This window comes from Castanea sativa, chromosome 3 (genome assembly GCF_040712315.1).
Source record: "Castanea sativa cultivar Marrone di Chiusa Pesio chromosome 3, ASM4071231v1".
Lineage (NCBI taxonomy): Eukaryota > Viridiplantae > Streptophyta > Magnoliopsida > Fagales > Fagaceae > Castanea > Castanea sativa.
Genome location: NC_134015.1, coordinates 18,040,114 through 18,060,129, shown reverse-complemented (window position 1 = coordinate 18,060,129; position 20,016 = coordinate 18,040,114). Strand labels below are relative to the sequence as shown.

The 20,016-nt window shown below is 34.4% G+C and overlaps 2 protein-coding genes across 6 annotated transcripts; one reads left to right on the top strand and one right to left on the bottom strand.

The window, feature by feature from the left end:
* Positions 1 to 936: 936 nt before the first annotated feature.
* LOC142626796 (F-box protein At5g03970) lies at positions 937 to 4,547 on the top strand. Of its 2 annotated transcripts, none has more exons than XM_075800513.1 (2): positions 937 to 1,164; positions 3,103 to 4,547. In XM_075800513.1, the coding sequence occupies exon 2, from the start codon at positions 3,123 to 3,125 to the stop codon at positions 4,338 to 4,340; it is 1,218 nt and encodes a 405-aa protein (XP_075656628.1). In that variant the 5' UTR covers positions 937 to 1,164; positions 3,103 to 3,122; the 3' UTR covers positions 4,341 to 4,547. The 2 variants fall into 2 exon arrangements, with proteins under 2 accessions (XP_075656628.1, XP_075656627.1); XM_075800512.1 differs by having other exon boundaries at positions 938 to 1,164; positions 3,106 to 4,547.
* A 2,591-nt stretch (positions 4,548 to 7,138) lies between these two features.
* On the bottom strand, positions 7,139 to 19,963 carry LOC142628173 (myosin-9). 4 transcript variants are annotated; one of them, XM_075802198.1, is made up of 36 exons: positions 19,871 to 19,948; positions 19,608 to 19,753; positions 19,367 to 19,523; positions 19,196 to 19,254; positions 18,710 to 18,869; positions 18,453 to 18,602; positions 18,222 to 18,358; positions 17,982 to 18,128; positions 17,741 to 17,842; positions 17,432 to 17,489; positions 17,248 to 17,349; positions 16,565 to 16,602; positions 16,210 to 16,336; positions 15,956 to 16,126; positions 15,709 to 15,840; positions 15,452 to 15,561; positions 15,257 to 15,317; positions 14,719 to 14,896; positions 14,309 to 14,514; positions 14,106 to 14,225; positions 13,140 to 13,238; positions 12,642 to 12,863; positions 11,327 to 11,466; positions 10,597 to 10,708; positions 10,460 to 10,507; positions 10,064 to 10,318; positions 9,806 to 9,961; positions 9,495 to 9,698; positions 9,200 to 9,343; positions 8,838 to 8,908; positions 8,638 to 8,737; positions 8,505 to 8,561; positions 8,340 to 8,396; positions 8,134 to 8,214; positions 7,903 to 7,985; positions 7,139 to 7,415 (listed from the first exon to the last, which is right to left on the bottom strand). In XM_075802198.1, exons 1-36 carry the CDS (start codon positions 19,946 to 19,948, stop codon positions 7,292 to 7,294), a joined length of 4,392 nt encoding a protein of 1,463 aa, XP_075658313.1. In that variant the 3' UTR covers positions 7,139 to 7,291. The 4 variants fall into 4 exon arrangements, with proteins under 4 accessions (XP_075658313.1, XP_075658314.1, XP_075658316.1 ...); XM_075802199.1 differs by lacking the exon at positions 10,460 to 10,507 and having other exon boundaries at positions 10,543 to 10,708; positions 19,871 to 19,963; XM_075802201.1 differs by lacking the exon at positions 10,460 to 10,507 and having other exon boundaries at positions 10,064 to 10,317; positions 10,617 to 10,708; positions 19,871 to 19,963.
* Between the last annotated feature and the right edge of the window lie 53 nt (positions 19,964 to 20,016).

The window sequence follows — 20,016 nt, the reverse complement described above, 5'->3', positions numbered from 1 at the left end:
AAAACCATATTTTCACTTACACATATTTTTATAATACTTAAAACAATATTACTAGAATAACAATACCAAACCACCTCATATATTATTTAAACAGTATTTTTCCACGTTTAAATAGTACAATATATTTTTTCATTCACGCATATTTTTACAATACTTAAACAGTGACGGCGTCACATTATGCTCAAGTATTCTCAGAATCACCCTAACTTGAAAAAAAAAACTATATATAATAATTAAAATTTTTGTATTTGTTTACCCTTAAAAAAAAATTAAGAACACTCTCAAATTTAAAAAAAAAATTATTTGTTCTACTTTCAAGCAAAAAAAAAAAAAAAAAACCAAACCCCAAATTAGAAACCTCAAGTCAGTAAATTAGTACATTAGAAATCACTAAAGGCTAAAGCAAACCTAAAAACAAAGAGCAACACATCCCTTTAGAAGTTAGATCGGTCCAATCGCAATCTAGACTCCAGAGCACATCCTCTTTGTTGCCCCTCATCGAAGTTCGGTCCAGTCGCAGTCTAGAGCACATCGTTGGAGATCACGTCACACATCACGTTGCACATCGTCGCACAACAACTATTAGAAAATACTAGTTAGTTCTAAGACTTTTTAAGATTGACCAACTTAGTCCCTAATCATTGTGAGAGAGAAAAAAAATGAACAATCGTTTAGGGACCAAGTTCGGTTTAAAGACCTGACCAGTTTTAAAAAGTTTTGGACTTTCCTAACATTAGCACAACACTCAGGAATTTAAATGTATTTTACTCTAATTTTTTTTAATATATTTTTTCCTCCAATTTATTTATTTATTATTACTTTTTTGGGCCTCAATTAAATTTGCATCAGTGCATGGTTCAGTCATTTTAGTGGCATTGGGTCAATGAGGTGGGCCGGTGCGGGTCTAGGATAAGAAGTAAGAACGGGATGAACCGTAGGGAATGTATAGGTTGAACTGTATGCGTTTATACTACTCCTTTTGTTCTTCATTCATTTCGCAAACCAAAATGCCACCACCATTGCTCATTACAGATGTGATGATCATGGAGAGGAGACCCTTTTCTTCTGCTTCTAATCTTCCTGCTGTGATTCCAGTGCTTCCCTAACTACTATCTGCTTTTCTCTTTCTTGGGTCACCATTATTTTAGCTCATAGCAATTGCAGGTTGGTTCTCTCTCTCTCTCTCTCTCAAGCTCAACTGTTTTTTCTTTTTCTTTTGTGTTTATTTATTTTAATGTAATTATTTATCTGGGTTTTTCCTTATTGATTCATTTGTTTGCTAAGAAAGTAGAATCCTAGAAATTGGTTGTTTTGGGTATAATGTTTTTTAGCTGGTTTGGTATCAAAAGAAATCAGCTTGAAAGATTCAACTGTACTTGGTAAAGTGATTTTATTAGGCTCAGTTTTAGTTTTAATGGGTCTCAAATAATATGAAAAAACAAAAGTTTCAAACTTTAAATAAATTTTTTTAAATTTTTTCCTGCAGTTTTTGGGGAACCAAACAACACTCGTTAGTGCCCTTTGTGATTGTACAGTTTGGTGGTTGTCTAGTTCTTTTGGTTTTCAATTTTTTTTTCTGCAATTTAGTAATGATTGGGTTGTCTATGTTTTTTACGGTATGACATTGTTTAGAGGGCATCATTTATGTCAACTCTTGCGGTGACTAATGTGTATGAACCCCGTATTTCACAAATTGAGAAAAAGTACTTTGTATTGCTTTTGTAAAATTGGAACCTACTTTCTTAGAAAGCTAATCTTGATTGCAAATACAACCATATGAAGAGAGAGGGAGTAATGATAATTGCTGGTTCTTCCTACAATTGGAACAGATATTCTGGAATTATGTAGCATTTTACTCGCTTTTGACCTCTTATCATCACATTAAATATTCCTTCTTTAATGATGCCTTAGAGAAAATCTAAAAGGAGACCTTATGTCTATAAAATTAAGAGGAACATCCAGAGTTATTAAAACCGCACTTAAAGCTTAAAGCTCAAAGCCCCAAGGGCTAAGTGCTTCGCTTGTCTAAAAAAAAAAGCTCATTTAATGAAGCGTGCTTTAGGCATACTTTTTTGGCGCTTCTTGAAGAAGCACAAAGCACACCTAAGCGTGCTTTTTTATTTTATTGCTAAAAACAATATGAATTTTCAACATTAATTGCTTGATCTTGAAAGAAATGACATGGACCAATGATTTACCATACGAACACTATTTTTAAGGTGTTGCATTAAACAAATTTTATTATTATTTATATGTTAAAAGATACGAACAAGATTAATTTACTATTCTTGTGCCTTTTGGTCTTTGATTTTTAGATGAACGTTGATTGAACTATATACATCATTTCATCATAACTATTACGGTTGTATTTTTATAAAGTACAAGAGAACTATATAAAATGTTATGTTTAAACTTTCTACGACTTGATTATTATGATATTGGCCCTTCATAATTGTTTTCAGTTAACTAAATAAAATATTAAGAATTGAAATATCTTAATTAAAATTTGAACTTACCAACATTCTACAATTGCACTTACCTAATAGGTAAAATATATGAGATTTGAGTTATTATGTTTTTTTTTTATTATGTTGCAAATATTTCTATTAAAGGTTATTAGATATTATATTTGGAAAATGTGTGTTTTACTTCAATTAGTCACACATTTGCACTTTACCAACATTGGGAACATCATTAATTGTCTCTCCATTTTTGGGATCCTTCCTTTTTTCTTCTTTAAAAAATAAAAAAAAAGTAATTTTCAGGATCCTTCCTCTCCAACTATCATTTTCTGTATTGCAAATTGTCTCCATGGCAATCATGTGGCAAGATTACTATGAAACAGACCTTAATTGATTTGTCCCAATCCTAGCATTACCAAATTTTTGTGATAAATAACTTTTTTTTTTCAAATTCATTAATGTTAATTCAACATGAAGTTTCCTTTATGCTCTCTATTTCTCTGTTTTAAATATTTTCTTAGTGGTGTCCCATCTGTCTCTCTTCATGTCAATTGAGCTGTGTAAAAAAAATATTATTATATTCTAGGCATTTTCAAGCCCTGTTTAGTTGTTGCAATGATCTAGTGGGAATGTTCTTTAGCAGGATATAATCTTGTTGAAATGAAGTATGAGAAAAAGGCCCATGATAGTGTTCATGCTGCATTAGCCTCTGATGATATTTTATGTGAGATTCTCCTTCGACTGCCAGAAAAATCTGTTTTTAAACTCATTCTTGTATCGAAGAAGTGGCTTCATTTGATATGTAGCAATTCTTTTCGTTCTAGTTACCACTCTCGTTGGCGGGAAAATGTTCATCTTTTGGGCTTCTTTGTATGCAATTTTCTATACCTTGGAAGACCTCGAGATGGCTTCCGTCGTCCCCCATGGGAGCCTGCACTTCCATTATTGTCCACTTGTAAAGAAGGTGATGATTTAAAGTTTTCTGGGATCCTCAAACAGCTTGGTTATTTCATTGACTCTTCCAATGGCCTTCTTCTTTGTGGTCGCCACCCAATGACCTATTATGTATGGAATCCCATCACAAAGCAACCATACCAACTTCCTCAACCACAGCAGTTCTATCGAAGCTTGTGCATGGCATTCATTATTGAGGATTCTCATGATGATGCCATCTGCTATAAGGTCATTCGTGCAAAATGTGTATGCAAACCTGTTGATGTCAACACTGTCTCCATTGAGACTTTCTCTTCAAAGACCAGCACATGGAAGCAATCTACTCTCACTTGCTCTTCAAGTTTTGCATTGTGTCCTAGAACTGTGGCTACTGTGATCAAAGGTGTTGTTCACTGGTTTGCAGCACAAAGAAATCTTGCTATCTATGATCCATATCTTGGACTGAGGCGTATATCCTTGATTAAACTACCAGCTGGTGAGTTGTCATATGATTATGAAGAGTCTGTTCTTGGGGAGTCCTCTGATGGACTTTTGCAGTATGGTCAAAGCAGTATGTTGGGCATTGAGATATGGGTTCTTGAGAAAGAACAAAGTAGTAACTCATCCATATACAAGAGTACACATTCAGGGGAAAGGTGGATTTTAAGACACAAACTGAATTTCAGAGCAATGTGGAAGCAGAATCCAACTTTCACTGAGCATTCTAAAGAATCCCAAATATTGTCATTCCTTCCTCGGAATTCTGAATCTGTCTTCATTAGATCAGGATCAAATATATTTCTTTATGACTTCGAGAGCAAAAGGCTGGAAGTGGTTCATTATCAAGGGCGTGGCTCTTCAATTTCGTGGGATTCCAGTAAAATAGTACCGTACTTCAGGCCAACTTGGCCTTGTTCTTCTTATGTCAATGATTTAACAGTATGACATGATTACCTACTATTTTCATGGAGAAGTTTCTTATTGTGGCTCAAGAAATCCTTACCAGTGACCTTTGTTTGGTTTAGTTGATTTCATTTAAGAGTTTAGAGCTTTTCCCTTTGCTGCTATATGTTGGTCAATGCTTTAGCTGTTCATACATCTTGTTAACTGTTTCTTAAAAAACTCTAATGTTACTTTTCCCTGTTTCTCCTTCTTTCAGTGCAATTGCCAAAAAAAAAAAAATTTTGTTTAATGATTTGCTTTTCTTAGTCCATATCCTTTGCAGGTACACAAGGAAAATAAATGAATAACAGAAGACATTTATTTAGAAATGAATAGAGCAATCCAAATGACCAACTGGCCAAGTAACCCATTTAGCGCCAATTGTTTAGCACCTGTGGATATGGACGACCCATGACATTTAGAAACTTAGTTTTTGTACTTCATCATCTCTATATAGTGAAGTGTGCATACCACATCTAAAGATCCTCCTACTAGTTTGCATCCACCTCATATAGAAAGTCAAGCCCAAAAATCTCGGTGTCATTACCCACTCCCCCATTACACTCCCTACAAGGGAAATGATTAAATTACTAGGAACGTGGTCAGCCCTAGACCATTAAATAAGCACCAAGCCTCCTTTATTCCAAGGTATGAGTAAATTTTCCTATTTTTCTTACTTTAACTTAGCTATCGGAGGGTATTTGGTTAATACCACATGGGTATTAATTTGTGTATCATCAAATATGTTGCATGAGTTCTAGTATTATCAGACACAAATCTATTGTACCAATCATAAACATTATCATACCAATAGCAAAATAACCACTAAACTAATTGGTTTTCTCTCATATCTCAAACTAATTAAAAAAAAAATTCCAATTAAATTTATAATATCATACTACTGGACGTGTAAAGTATGGTATTAAATTGAAGATAAAAACAAGAATCATATGATTATGATTATATAAATACAAGATCAAAAATATTATTTGGTTCATGAATTATGAATTAAATTCTAATTTTATCCCTGAACTATTGTTGTGTCAATTTAGTCCTCGATGTTCTTGTAAATGTTTCAATGTTACCCTTACTCTTTTTTGCTGCCATTATACAAATGATGTCAGATCACAATTTTCACAAAATTAAGCACGGCATTATGTAGCAGATGTGACTCGTAACGCCATGTCACCCTAAGTGATTCAGGTGCCTGTAAGGGTGTAACATGGCTCTAATTTTCTGAGATCCACAAGTGCCAAATTAACCATATAAGGGTGGGTGAAAAAAGGGGTTTTCTACATATATAGTTGTTCTCTTGGTATCGAAAAGATAGAACATAGTAAAATTGAAGCATTTTTAAAATTTAAAGACTAAATTGACAGAATTAATAATTTAAGGATGAAATTGAAATATGACACAAAATTTAAGGACCAAATTAATTTTAACCTAAAAACAATGCAAAGGTCATGACTTTTCTATTCACTATACTCACATTCCAGTAGTTGAGTTGCGTAGCATGCCTAATTTGTGTTAGCCGGAATAATCTTGAATAAGGATATAACTAAAAATAAATAAAATAGAAAGAGAATGAAAATGAGAAAAAGAAAAAGGGAGGCAAGTAGCAACGATTAAAATTTTCATTTACCATTTGTTTATATATTTGCCTTCTGAATGATGCTTGCAGAGTTTATTGTTTATGAAATTTCTATAGAGGTAATTATAGGTTTACAATGTATTAGCAAAGAAAATCTCACACTGTAGACTTTTTGCAAATGTGTACAACATTGTACACATTTATTCTTTTTTTTTTTTTTTTTAATGAATGAAAAATAGGTAGAGGGGGGTGAGCTGAGTTGGCATCTTTTACTTAGGCGTGATCATAATAACACTCTACTGCTGGGCTCGGGCTTGTGGGAGTAGGGGATCTAGGTGATCCATAGTTGTACACGCAGCCCCATCGAACATTGTACATATTTGTTTAGTCTATAATGTAAATTTTACATTGCTAGAACGATGTAAACTAGAATTTTCCTAATTTGGGGTCCCTTTTTTGAAAACTCATTTCTACACATTACCCTCATCTATTGCTTGTAACTAAAATCTTTAGAAACTTCAGTATTAGCCATTACAGCTAGTGATCTATTGGTCTTAGTAGGAACATTGTTGTAATGGGAAGAGGGAATTTAGGGATTTTAACTTATAGGTTAGAGTGAGGACAATGCATTTGTTTAGCCCAAAAGAAACTGCCAATTTGTTGCATCCTCAGAGATTAGTGGCTACTAGTAGCCATTCGTGTGTGTTTGGATTAGCTTTTTGTTGAAAATGAGTACAAGTAATATTGTACCGAGATTATGTGAGGCTCTAAAAAAGTAAAAGTAAGCAACTAAGCTAATAATCTAATGGAAAAATGCTAATCCAAGCTCGCTTAAAGTCAAATTCTTACTGTATATTTAGTAATTAACAACCAAGTATGCAAGAAGAAAGACACTCCAAAGAATAAAAAGAAAAAAGCTCAGTAAAACTAACCAATAAGCAATTTATAAAATGAACTCTTACAATTATCAATATAGCACAAAACTTGTACATACAAATACAAGCAAGAAGCCTCATTAAACGGTTGATAGTGACAGCTTTTGTAAAATGCTATATGTTTTTAATCTCTTCCCCTTCATTGAAAACTAGTTGTACATTACACTGGATGGGGAGTAAAGGCATCCTGCTTCCAATAATGAACTACATGGGGGGGGGGGGGGGGGGGGGGAGCAAAGGCATCCCTACTTGGAACAATGAACTATATATGGGAAGATAATTTCAAAAAATGTTTCTAATGTAAAAAATAATTGACAATGTACAACCCTATGATGACATCCACAATTAAAGGGGTTGCAATGTGAATCTACATCTTGACCGTGGAGATAGATAAAGAGGAATTCCATCCACTCATGCAGTGAAAGCGATTACTCTGAACGAGGAAACATGAAACTAAAGCCTGAGTTTTCACGAATAAGTGGTGGTGGTTCAATATCGGCGATGTCTATTTGCTCCATGGACTTTGATAAGTCATCAACTGAAAATGGAATGCTGCACACAGGTGATTCTAAAGGTCAGTGACAGCGACAAACTGATGTTCTGAAAGCATGTCTAACAACTATGCAAGTTCTGTTAAACAAAACGTAGTGTTGGTACAATTCCTGCATATGAATTCAACTGAGTATTTTTTTTAAGCGTTAATTAAAATCCTATTGACTCTTCATCATAAAATAGACTGAAAGATGCACCTAAGCAATGTCTCAGGCTTAGAGTTTTGGCAGTCATTGATAATTATGCACCATGTATTCCGACTATATAAAATAACTGGCACCCGGTTTTTGAATCCAAAAGGGAGAACCAAATGGGTGGAGGTTAGCCAGTTAGTGTATAACAAATTGGCAAGCATCGGTTTGCTACCAAAAGGTTAGTAGCTTAGTGAAATGCAACTCAAATTGAAGTTATATAAAGAATAGCAACTGAAGCAAAACAAAAAAGAAAGGCTGAAGGCCTCATCACATAGTTGAATGCCGTTACTGACCTTGAATCATCATCCAACAAGAATGAATTACTAACTGCATTGTTAGAATCTTCTGTCATCAGCACCCTCATATTGGAAATAACCTACACAAAAACAGTAAAATGGAAAACCTAAATATCATCTGTTTTCGAGTAATGTTTGTAATCTCATGGAAAATGAAAACCTATCACTCTGCTCGGTGACAAAGATGACTCGGACCTAGTTTGAGTAATGGCATCCATAAAAACTTACATCCGAGGACACACTATGCGTGCCATACTTGTCATCCCAGTACATTGTACTGATCCGATAGAGCTGCTGTATACTAAGGACCTGTAAATGGAAAAATCAAGTTCATTGAGATCCTGGGAAGAGGTGAATGTTGAATTTTTATTTTTTTCTAGGCAGGTCAAAGTATAAATTATATTTATTTTTAAAATTGGATATATATTACATACTGGGCAAAGATCATGGCTAATTTCATCCAGTGTTTTCTTTGGTTTTTGATGTATAACCTGAATCAGAAAAGAGAATATTTCAGAACACCACTATTTGTTGCTTCTTCACCCCTGTATCAAGGTAATGGTGTAAGAAAAATAATATAACAAAGACTAGAGGGATACCAGAAATCCGATTGCCTGTCTAATATGCTTGAGCTCATCCCAAGACGAACCTGCATACTGCATTTTTTTTTTGGGGTTATTTAATATCTATATATCACAAGATTGGAGTATCATGGCAGTGAATTCAAGGTACCTCATCTGTTGCCTTATAACACCAATGTTCCAATTCAGCCAATCCAGCCTTCACATATTCACCATTGCTAAAAGAACAGCACTCTCGCCTTAACAGAAGACTGCAACAAAAAACAGTGTATGCAGGATGATAAAGGAAAATTTACTTGCATAAGACTTGCAACCAAAAAGCAATCAGATATTGTAGCATGGATTTAATACCTGTTAAATAGTTGAACATTGATGAAAGAAAATATTTGTGTGAACACCTTACGAACTAAAAATGGGGGTACCTAGAAAATGGAAGAGAGAGAAAGAATGAGTTTAGCAAACAATATTTCACCAAGAACACACTCAAAATGAAAAATATATTGAATAACATCCATGATCCATGGAAAAAGATCCAATCACGGTCTAGTTAATCGATTAATCATGGTCATGAAAGCCAAAGCTGGCTTGGAACATGATGGTCACAAGCAATGTCAATGTGCACCACTACTGAATGTTAGTTTCTATTATATGAGTACAAAGGAGAAAAAAATGATATAGAAAGAAGGAGCAGAGCCAAGATAAATTCTACTAACATGATTTTCTTTCAAAGTGTTTAGGAAGTTTCCAAGGCTTTTTACAATCCCTTGCCAGTGAGCAATCAATGCTCGCTGGGCCTCTGTGTTTGCAACTGACCGCGATGATCCCTTAACCAAGCTTGCTCTGGATATTCTTGGTGCCTGTTCATCATATCCAAACAATAAAGTTCAGTTTAAGTAGTTTGGAAAGGGGAAAAGTAATTAGAATGACTAAACAATAACCATAGTGAAACATGAATTTGGCTTTATAAAAATAAAGTTTAGTAAGTCTGCAAAAACCAAATTTATAAACCTGGATGCACAATCCAAGCAATGGAGAAATTTCTTTCTTCAGATTATCTCGAATCATCCCATAAATCTTTTCTACATATGCTGTAAGCTGCTGTTTAAAAAGCAAAGCTGGGTACTTGGCTTCAACTTGCCGTAATGTATCCACTCCATTCATGCTACCATTGATCAAGGAAATGTTCACTCCTTGTGGAGCACCACGGAAACTCTAAATAGAATAATAGAAAAAACATGAATTAACAGAGGAATTGAAAATTTTGAACATTTTAACAAGAAACTTATATTTTTTTGAGAAAAAAAAAAAACTATATTTACTTGTGTCATCCTCCCAAATAGAGTTGCTGATGATGAACGACGGCGCTGTGGGGCCATACCAGCAGCACCACTTGCTTTCAAAGTGCGCTGGAGTAGTAAGAGAAGTGTTGAGGCATTGGATAACCAATAGGCCAAGATATCATTGTTATCCTGGGTCTGAAATCCAAATGCAAATATTAAAGTTAAAAAAGAGGCTTCTGATTTTTATAAGAGAAAACAAAAACTGGTACCCAGCATATAAATCTGGGAACTTCAAACCTCGATAGCATTGCCAATGGTCTGAATGATCCGATCAAAAACACTAGTCCGCTCAACTTCAAATGATCTCCACTGCAAAAGGCATTTATATATGATGCAGGCAGCAATAGGCCTATTCCCTGCAAAGCCTAGGTGTTGGGAAATACATCTTATGAGCAACTCTTGGTTTTCCTGCTGCTTCTCATTTAGGGATTTTTGGGGTTTCTCCTCTACTTCAGAAGGATCCCTATGATTTATTGGAGGAATATGCAGATCCTGATTCACATACCAGGTGATCAACAAATGAGAAAAATCAAGAAGATATATTCAAGTAGCTCATACTGTAAGTTTCTTTTCATCTTTTTCCTTTTCCTTTAGAGTTTAATAATACTATTAGTTTAGAAGAGCTTTACTTACCAAACCTATCTTTGTATCCACTCCAATATGACCACTTTCAGCAGCTCTCTGTTATTAATCAGAGGACAGGAAAATCTCTAAACTATTTGGGATATCAAATATAACCAACCTTCTATATTAATGATTTCTGAACTTACCTGAATAGTTGATCTGGAGCGTCCTGAAAGGAACTTATTAGGTGCCATGGATACAGCTTGTTGACGCAGGACTTGATTCTCTGATTCTAAATTGGAAAGTTTTTCCTCTAGCCTAATCAAAGAAATCTAAATGCTCAGTTAACCAGGTATGGAAAGTCAAAAACTACTGATGGCTTTCTTTAATTAAATTGTGATTTGAACTCAAATTATGTGCAGGCCATGAATAAATTTGAAACCATAACGATGTTAATTGGTGCTAGAAATTGATATAGGAAGTTTAATATACTACAATATAAAATGCATGCAAGAATATAATTTAATGATATTCATCTTACTCATCTTTTCATTTGTATTATAGACTCAATTCTTCGAATTTTCCTTTGTTTATTACATTTTTTTTTTCAAACTTTATATTTTAATCAATGCACTATATATATAATGCATAAGAATAAAATAAAAAGAGAGGTCCAAACACCTTTTTCAATATTAATATATAATTTTCCGTGTCTGATGTATTTCTAAAATCTGCCACAGTCAAATACTCCACATTAACATGTAAAATTGCTAAATTCTAATTACATACAGGATCAAGCAAAACCCCATCTAATAAATTTGAGAGTCAAACTAATTATGCAAAAATCTTATGTAAAACATTCAGAGGTGAAACTTACTTAACATGTAAATGTAACTATAGGAGGATCAGGATGTCATTCTTGAAGGATCATATTACCTGGTTAAAGATTCCTGGAGCTGATGAACTTTCTTCTCTGTTTCTTCTAATTTTTTCTGTCGTTCTTCACCAGATTTTTGGGCTTCATTGTATTTTCTTTTTAAGTCATCAGCACTTTGTCTTTCTGATTCCAACGATGTCTGTGGTGGCATGAGTCCAAGGTTATGTAAATAAATGAACTGACCATGCTTTACTGTTATCAATATGAAAATACTGCTGCACACTCATACAAGAGGCTGAAAAACATGTTGAACCTTTGAAAAAAGAATGTATCCAGTCCTAGATGGTATACAAATCTGACATGATGATGTGAAATAATGATTTTTAGAAATGAAATTGCACATAGTGACCTTATCACTTCTTGTTACTTAAGTCAGTTTAGCTATTTCATTGATAAAAGCATAAGCTGTAGAGCATGTTGAACCTTTGCAAACTCAGATGATTCCTATGGTACATGGATTACAAATCAGGCAAGATGCTGCCACAAATTGAATGCAATGACTTCATTCTAACCAAGAAACCTTTGTACCACATCTTGTTACTTAGGTTGCTTTATCTATTTCAATGAAATGGTGTAAAGTGTTACTGAAACCTTTAACCTATATTAAGGTAAAATGATTTAAAGCTATCCTAACTGCAAGAGTTTGTAAAGTTAAGACTACTCTTCATCAAAGTTATTATTGTTGAGTCACCTCTGATATTTGGATTCCCATAAATACCTACTCTTGTAAATGAGCATTTACAGTTTATTTGGCTAATAAAAGTTTCAAATGGTGATATCGAAGTATTGATCTTAATAAGAGTTTAAGTTTTAATTTGTGCCATTGAATTTCCATATATTGCCTTTACATCTATCAAGAATCTATGTCAAATTCCAATTTTTTGATACTCCTATGGAGATATGCATGGTCATCATGCAGTTGAGATGTTTGATCTATGTCTGTTTTCCAGCAGCAGCAATTGAACTTGTCATAGGTCAGCAACTGGTTTTATGTCCAATGCAAAAGGCATTGTCAAATAAGCACTTTAAAAATTGCTTCCTCACCCTCACACCAAAATGCCAAATTGAAACTTAAACTCCTCTAACACATAGGGTATATGGTGTTAAATTGATAAGTAAAAGAAGTACTGCTTTGCAAGATGCAGAATGTTTTTGTAAAATGCACTAAAAATGAAAGAAGATTTGATTGTCTATTCCATGCATCATTTAAGAAAATAATTCTAGTTTTATTTTTGTGTGAAAATGAATACTATATATCACACATTTGATTCAACAGAAGACATTAGGTAAACTTTATTGGTTGAACTTTCTAACCCTTAGGTTCTCCACTTCTGCTGTTAGAGTATCAATTTTCTGGGTATCTTGAACAAGAACTTGAGTTTCTTTAATAACAGGAGGTGCTTCTTCAATAGCCTTCTTTGCAGCCTCTCGTTCCTTGACAATTAATGCATTTGCTTCTTTAACTTTGTACTGCAGTTCTTGCAACGAATTCTGCAATTTTGCCACCTCCTGTGCTTTTGCTTCCTCAAGGTCAGTCTGCATACATTATTCGAAGGTATGAGAAATATTCACATGAATAGAAAGCAATGGGAATCTCTTAGTTCTGAAAATGAAGAAAGATCAAACAAATGTTACTGACCAATTTTGAAGTCACATAGTATCTTTTAAAATATGGTAAAGCAAATTTTGCAGTAGGATGGTGCTACTATGCAAGGTTTCATGGTGTAAACTTTTCATAGAAGAAGCATACAATGGATATTAGCAATATTCTTGTATACCTAAAACTACCTATTTTCAGAACATCAGTATTACCCTTAAACGTTTTTCCAATTGTAAACGCCAAGTGAGCTCCTCTACATGTTTTTCAAGCTTATCCTTTGCTTCTTTAAGTGCACCTGTTTCCCTTGCAGCCTGCAAAATATTGTATGTGGATCTCATATTCAAAATCCAATATAAGACATAATGGACTCAATATTCTTTTATATCGATTACTGAATTAATCAAAATAGAATAAAATAAAAAGAAAGAGCATGCAACTCTCCACTCCATCACACATTTTGAGCAGTTTGACTATGCCCTTTAAAGAATTTATATTACAATTCAACTTTGTTTCAATGACTATTAAAAAGAAACAATATCTTTCCTAAATTCTATTTTCTTACAGCTGTGAATCATATACTGAGGAGTAGAAATTAAAATGATCATGACTAGGTTGGTTACACTATTGAAGCACACAATTAAACTTTTTTAGATGCATGAACCATAGTTCCCAACTACTGTCATGAATCATTGTCTTTGAATATGATATAGCTCCATAAGTACATATCAAGGATGCTATAAAAGGCTACTATACTTTTACATTTCTGTAGCATTTTTTTATCCTTCTATTCATTTTCTGAACCTTGGTGTTTATATTAAAAGTGGAATGTGGATGTATGGGCATCTAATATGCTCAACTTGTCAATTGCTAGGCTTATCATTTTACTGCGTGAATCTTGCACACTCAAATGTAATTGAATACAGATTATTTATCAATTTCTCCAATTTTGACTGTAAACAGCTCATTGTTGTCTCTTGTGGCATTTCCCGGAGATATAATGCAATTTGTTTTTTCATGGATAGTACCATGCATACACTTTGCATGCTATTATGGTTAAATAATTAAATTCATCATTTCCCAACAACTTAACTTTTAGGAGAATCGGTAATTTAACACATGCCATGTTGCAAATGCACATTTATTTAAGATGGTTAAGGGAATAATTGCTTCATACTAACCATTTTGAGCTTTCTTAGTTCTCTCTTTGCAATTCTTCCCCTCCATAGGCATTGTGTGACTATTGTACCCCTCTTAAGCTTCTTATAGTATGAGGCAGCTTTATAACAACGCCATCTTGCCTGCATTTTTTAACCAGTGAGTATGCATTTTTGACAACTGACAAACATAGAAAAGTAGATTTCCAAGTGATACAGTGTATGACCTGAACCAAAATTGCCGCTTTTGTTGTCTTCTTAAATCTGAACTCATTACGAGCAGCCATTACCCTTAAGCCTGTTTGCAAGACAAGAACAGAGAAATGGAGTTTGCGATATCTTTTCCAGGCTTGGTATCTGCGTGTATTCTTCTGAATTTTCATAGCAGCTGCCTCCCTTCTCATTTGCTCAAATATTTTGCAAGCCAGTCTTCCTGCAATTTATACCAAACGCATAAGAATACAAATTCAAAACAGAAATTGACCGAGCAATCAACTCATGCCCTAAAGACCTGTGCCAGGCAAAGAAGGGAAACATAACTAAATCATTCTGTTCAGGGGACTAAGTGATCTTCAGGAACAGAACATCATATAGGTGTAGAACTTATATGTGCTATCGCAATTTTCAGATGGCTCACCTCTGCATATAGATTGTACAACAATGGTAGCCTTCCGCAGTGCAATAAACTGTTTACGAGCAATATGGGTTCGTATGCGCCGCTGAATAGTTTTTGCCGCATTACTCAGTACTTCAGCTCTCCGTGCATCTAATTCAGCCATCTGACCAGCTCTTAGGAACAGTTTTGTTTTACCTATCTGCAAAACCATTTTTCAACACATTCATATAAATTCTTTTCTAGCCACAATATGGATTGGATGAATGGGAATTCATTATACTTAAAAGAAATAACATCCACACATGCATAGCGTACTCCATATCTACTGATAGTAACTCCATCATTGCAGCAGTTCAAAGATAACACAAAAACACATGAACACACACACTTGCACACATACGTGCACACATATAACTCCATGCTGCAACATTCATGTGTCTATGTAACATCTGGTTAAAACTTAAGCAACTCTAGGAGCTTATAGGAGATGGATGAAATAAGATCAGTAATAATAATTATCAGTTATTTCTAAAAGCAGCAAAGGAACTCCTCAAGTTACCTGATATCCTTTAAGCCCCATCTTTTCCAGAATCTTTTTGCAGGCAACCTTTTCATCAACACTGCTCATAATAAAATACATTCAGAGAGTAGAACACCCTCATGTATTTAAGCATACATAGTAAATTTCAATGATTTTCAGTCAGGGATTCTATTACTACATGAACAGAAATATATGCTAAAAGAGCCTACTTACTTCCCTTCCACGACCTCTGGGGCAAGAAGACCGAATCTATTTATGAAGTCAAAGAAAGGACGCCGAGTTGGGTATCCAGCACAACTGATTCTGATTGCCTCCAAAACACCCTACAAGGACAAAAATCAGCCATAGCAGAATACAGAAAAGAAAAGGAACAAAGATGAAAGATTAAAAAAATAAATGATACAAATACATTTTCAAAAAAACTAGAGAGAGAGAGAGAGAGAGAGAGAGAGAGATCATATTTTACTCACACCACAACGCAGTTGCTGCATGATGTTGACATTCTCAAAAATTGCAGGTTTTAGAAGGTTGTTTGGCTTCACACATCTTATGTAGTGAGGTTCTGTAGAACTTAGTGTTTCCATCAACTGCTGTAGTTGTAGCTGCAACAATTAGATCATAAAAACTTAGCTTTCAAGTTCTAGCAGCTTAAAAAGATTTTGAAGTTTTCAAGGGAAGTCAAATCCAATAGCTACCAATATCACAGAAGAAAAGTACCTTAAAACGAGAGCCAATTGAAGAAAACTTAGAAGATTTAGATGTCTCTTCTGGAAGTGGAGGGAAAAGCCCTGCCACAAAAGGACATTTGGAATCATCCAACAAGTCTTGATGTTCAGGAACCACATAGTCCTTGTTTTTGTCCAAAAATAGGTCAGATTGATATAGGACCTGAAAAGAAATGTTATGGGGTAAAAATCAAAATGGAGAAGCAGCCCTCACTTGCAGCAATAAGCTTGGGTAATCAACTATACCTCTCCAGCATAATGAGAAATGGTGAAATCTGTGCGGGATAGCTTTGGTTTTATAAAGCGCTTGTGATTTTTAAATGTCTGATACAGCTTGTTCGCAAATGTTTCATGTGTTGACTTTGGAAACATGCTGAAAAAGAAAAGGTACTAGTTATCAAGAATAAAAAGAAAGATCTATGTGAAGTTCAACTAGGAGTTTAATCTTGAAGTTTAACATAATCCTACAAAACTTAAGCAATGCAATTTTCAGATTTCTTCTACCAAAACAAGGGAAATAAATGCTTGAAGTAAACTATGCCCAACTTCCTTTGGAATGAAAACCAAAACTTCATAGCAGAAGTGAGATAAATTTTTTTACCAAGCTTCATCAAGGAGAGCAACGATTCCACCAGGTTTCTGAAAAAAGAAATATCATAAGTAAAAGACATGATTGAAATCCTAGCCTGAAGCAAATGTTCATTCAAAATACAAAGACATATAATTGAGATAACAAGCTACTCAAAACTAGTGGAAGAGCACTGCTAGTTGAAATGTTAAATATATGTCTGTTTAGTAAGTCGGGTACAAATGGGAGAATGAAAATGATTTCTATAACGAATTAAATGATACAAGTTAGAAGGCACTGCTACAATGGATCCACAGCCATGAGCTTTGGCAGTCACACATCTCTATCATGATTTAGTTTAAACACAGAATATTCTCATTCTACAAATAGTTGCTTGACCTGCCTATTTTTACTTTTACTTTTCATGGGGCAGGGAACCTGATAAGTGCTCACCATTGAAACCACGAGACACACAATACTGTTCTACAATCAAATTCTTGTTGACTGGTAAAAGTCCTGTCATATGTAAGCCTTTTGGTCCTCAAGAAATGAGGAAGAGAAGTGAGAGTTGAATCAACTATGTATGGATATGCTTAAAAATTATGTTCTTACTAGACAAATGAAGGGGGGCATAGGTTCCTGGAATTATATTTTGTCCAGTTTTGATCTAATAACAAAATAAAAATGGTGATTTGAATGAAGGAAAAAGGAATAACCTTTTCAATAAGATCCAAGACATCTTGATTATCAACAAATTCAATGTAGCTCCAATCAATCTCCTCTTTTGTGTATTCTTCTTGTTCCATCTTGAATACGTGCTGAAAGTCACCACCAGACAATCTAAAGTTAAAAGAGTGACTAGACTACAGCTTAAGTGCTCAATATGATCTGAAACATTACCTGGTTGAAATGTTGCTGCAACTTCTCATTTGTGAAATTAATGCAGAATTGCTCAAAACTGCATATCAGAGTAAGCTGAAATTAACTCATGAAGAAGTTCCTAACCCATTAAATGTGATTTCTTGAATATATTAAATTATTTATTTTAATATATGTTTGTGTGTGTTTGTACGTGTATATGGTATCTATGTGTGTCTATCTCTATATATATAAATTGTGCACGCGTTTATGTATTTATATATATATATATATATATATATATATATATATATATATTTCCATGTAAGAATTGTGTTTATTAGTTGTTACCTGTTAGTCTTAAAGCTTTCAAAACCATAGATGTCAAGAACCCCAATCAAAGATTTTGAATTAGGATCTTGTCCAATTGAGCTATTAATTTTATCCACCAACCTGTACATAATCAGATGCACTCCGTTAGCATCAAATGAACATCTAAATTCACATTATCTTTATGTTTCAAGTAGTATTTAGGAAAATTTTGATCAATCGGGTGATAAATGTCATCATATTACTGCGATATATATCTTACCAGTCAAAAAGTCGAGAGTATATTGTCTTTGCTAAACCATCCCGGCTAACTGCCGCACTTTGAGGATCAAGGCTCCGTTTTATAACTTCTTCTGGAGTGATCATGACACGCTTACATAATGCATCTTCCAAGGCCTCAGCATTACACCTGAAATAAATCAAAATCCAATCGTTTCAAGTTCCAACCAAATGAATGGGGACATATCAGAATATTTAGGAACTATTGCAACAGAACTCATACATGAGAAGCTCAGCAGTCATTTTAAGATGGAATTTGGCTCTGTCATCTTTTGGAACAGATGAATCAATTTCCTTTCCTTTAGCAAATTCAATATTGCCAAGATGAAGTATTGCAGCAACAACTCTGAAAATTGCTTCCTGAGAGAGAGAGAGAGAGAGAGAGAGCTAAGAAGGTGGTCCTTCTTATCTATATGTAATAAATAAGTTAAAACTTTCTTTGAAAAGGATGAACCTGTTCCTTGTCACTTATCCCAACAATTTCCATTGCTCTCCTTGTGGCAAGATAATCATGCGCATCACTTACACCAACCAGGTCATAGCAATTTGACTGGTTAAGATAGTGAAATGATTTAGGGTTTCCCAACTTGTACTTCTCAATTTCCTGTTGACATTAACAACTTTAGATGAATTTTCTAATGAAGTGAGATAAATGAAACATGCAATAAATAGTTAGGAAATCACAGAGCTGACATTCTAACTGGAAGATACCTCTTGTGGTGCAGCACAAAGAAGGTAGAAGCAGTGATAGTTGCGTTCAGGATCAGAAATTTGGCAAACACGAGACCTCTCTAGAAGGTAAGTTCTTATGGCTGCTCCTGAGATTCTTCCTTGCTTATCAAACTGAATCTCCACAAATTTACCAAAACGGCTGCAACAGTATTTATTTAAAAAGATCAGTGTCAACCACAATAAAGTCCAAGCATTCAACAACTTTTGATTCATTATATATGAACTAAAAGGAGGTAGCACCTGTCAGACTAATAATTGCTTCATCATTGAGAAATCTAGTTGCAAGTGTGCAGCCATTTAGAAAAAGATTATCTTTCAATTAAATCAGCTCGGTGTTGTATTCTAATCAGTGTAAGAAGAATGTCTTGGTTATAGCTTTTGAACTTACAGTTAATTTATAAATTGGATGTGAAGAGACATAAAGTCAACATCCTACTGTATTGCCTGAGTGGAAGAGTGGCTCACCTGGAATTGTTGTTCCTTACAGTTTTGGCATTGCCAAATGCTTCAAGGACTGGATTTGACTGCCATCAGATCAATTAGAACGAAAAAAGAGGAATGTAAAAAATATAAGATAAAATGGAGTAATGGAGATTTCATTTAATTGAAAAATGAAATCTAGGTTATTGAACATACTTCAAGAACTTGTTGCTCAACTGTCCGTCCTTCAGTAGCAACCCGGCCTCCTAAAAAGGCAAGGTATTGCATAAGCATTTTTGTGGTCTCAGTTTTACCTGCTCCACTTTCACCACTGACCAGGATTGAATTGCTTTTCCCCTCATTTATCATTGCTCTGATTTTAGTATAAGCATTAGTGTTGAAATTTGGTTCATTGATAAAGAACTTTATAGAAAGAACAATGGAGAATAGGGATAACCTGTATGCAACATCAGCAACAGCAAAAACATGCGGGCTTAGTTCTCCAAATGGTGCTCCCTTGTATTGTTGCATCATATGAGCATCATAAAGATGAGGCAATCTTTGAAATGGATTTATGGCAATTAGAATATTTCCGGTATAAGTCTGCCATGATATAGGTGAGGTACAAATTATTAGTCCAAGGTTGCAGAGGCAAGAGTAATCACTTAAAATGGTTATTTTCATTAGATTTTATTAAATATAAAGGAGAGGAGATCTTACATAGATTTCATTCAGTTCATATCTAATTTTTAGGTTTTGCAGAACTCCAGGCTCATGCAAATAAGATAACTTTGTCATGTCATCAACTCCACCAGCAGGAGCTTCCACATCTTTTGGATAGATTTTTGATATGTTTGCCACAACCT

What these genes read in the sequence shown, in the direction of transcription:
- LOC142628173 (XM_075802199.1), bottom strand. Translation starts at nt 19,948, where the DNA reads ATGACAAAGTTATCTTATTTGCATGAGCCTGGAGTTCTGCAAAACCTA. An exon ending in AAGCGGCAATTTTGGTTCAG is followed by an intron (nt 14,226 to 14,308) that starts GTCATACACTGT and finishes TAAAAAATGCAG; the next exon opens with GCAAGATGGCGTTGTTATAA. An exon ending in CAGAAGTGGAGAACCTAAGG is followed by an intron (nt 11,467 to 12,641) that starts GTTAGAAAGTTC and finishes ATGCCACCACAG; the next exon opens with ACATCGTTGGAATCAGAAAG.
- LOC142626796 (XM_075800513.1), top strand. Translation starts at nt 3,123, where the DNA reads ATGAAGTATGAGAAAAAGGCCCATGATAGTGTTCATGCTGCATTAGCC.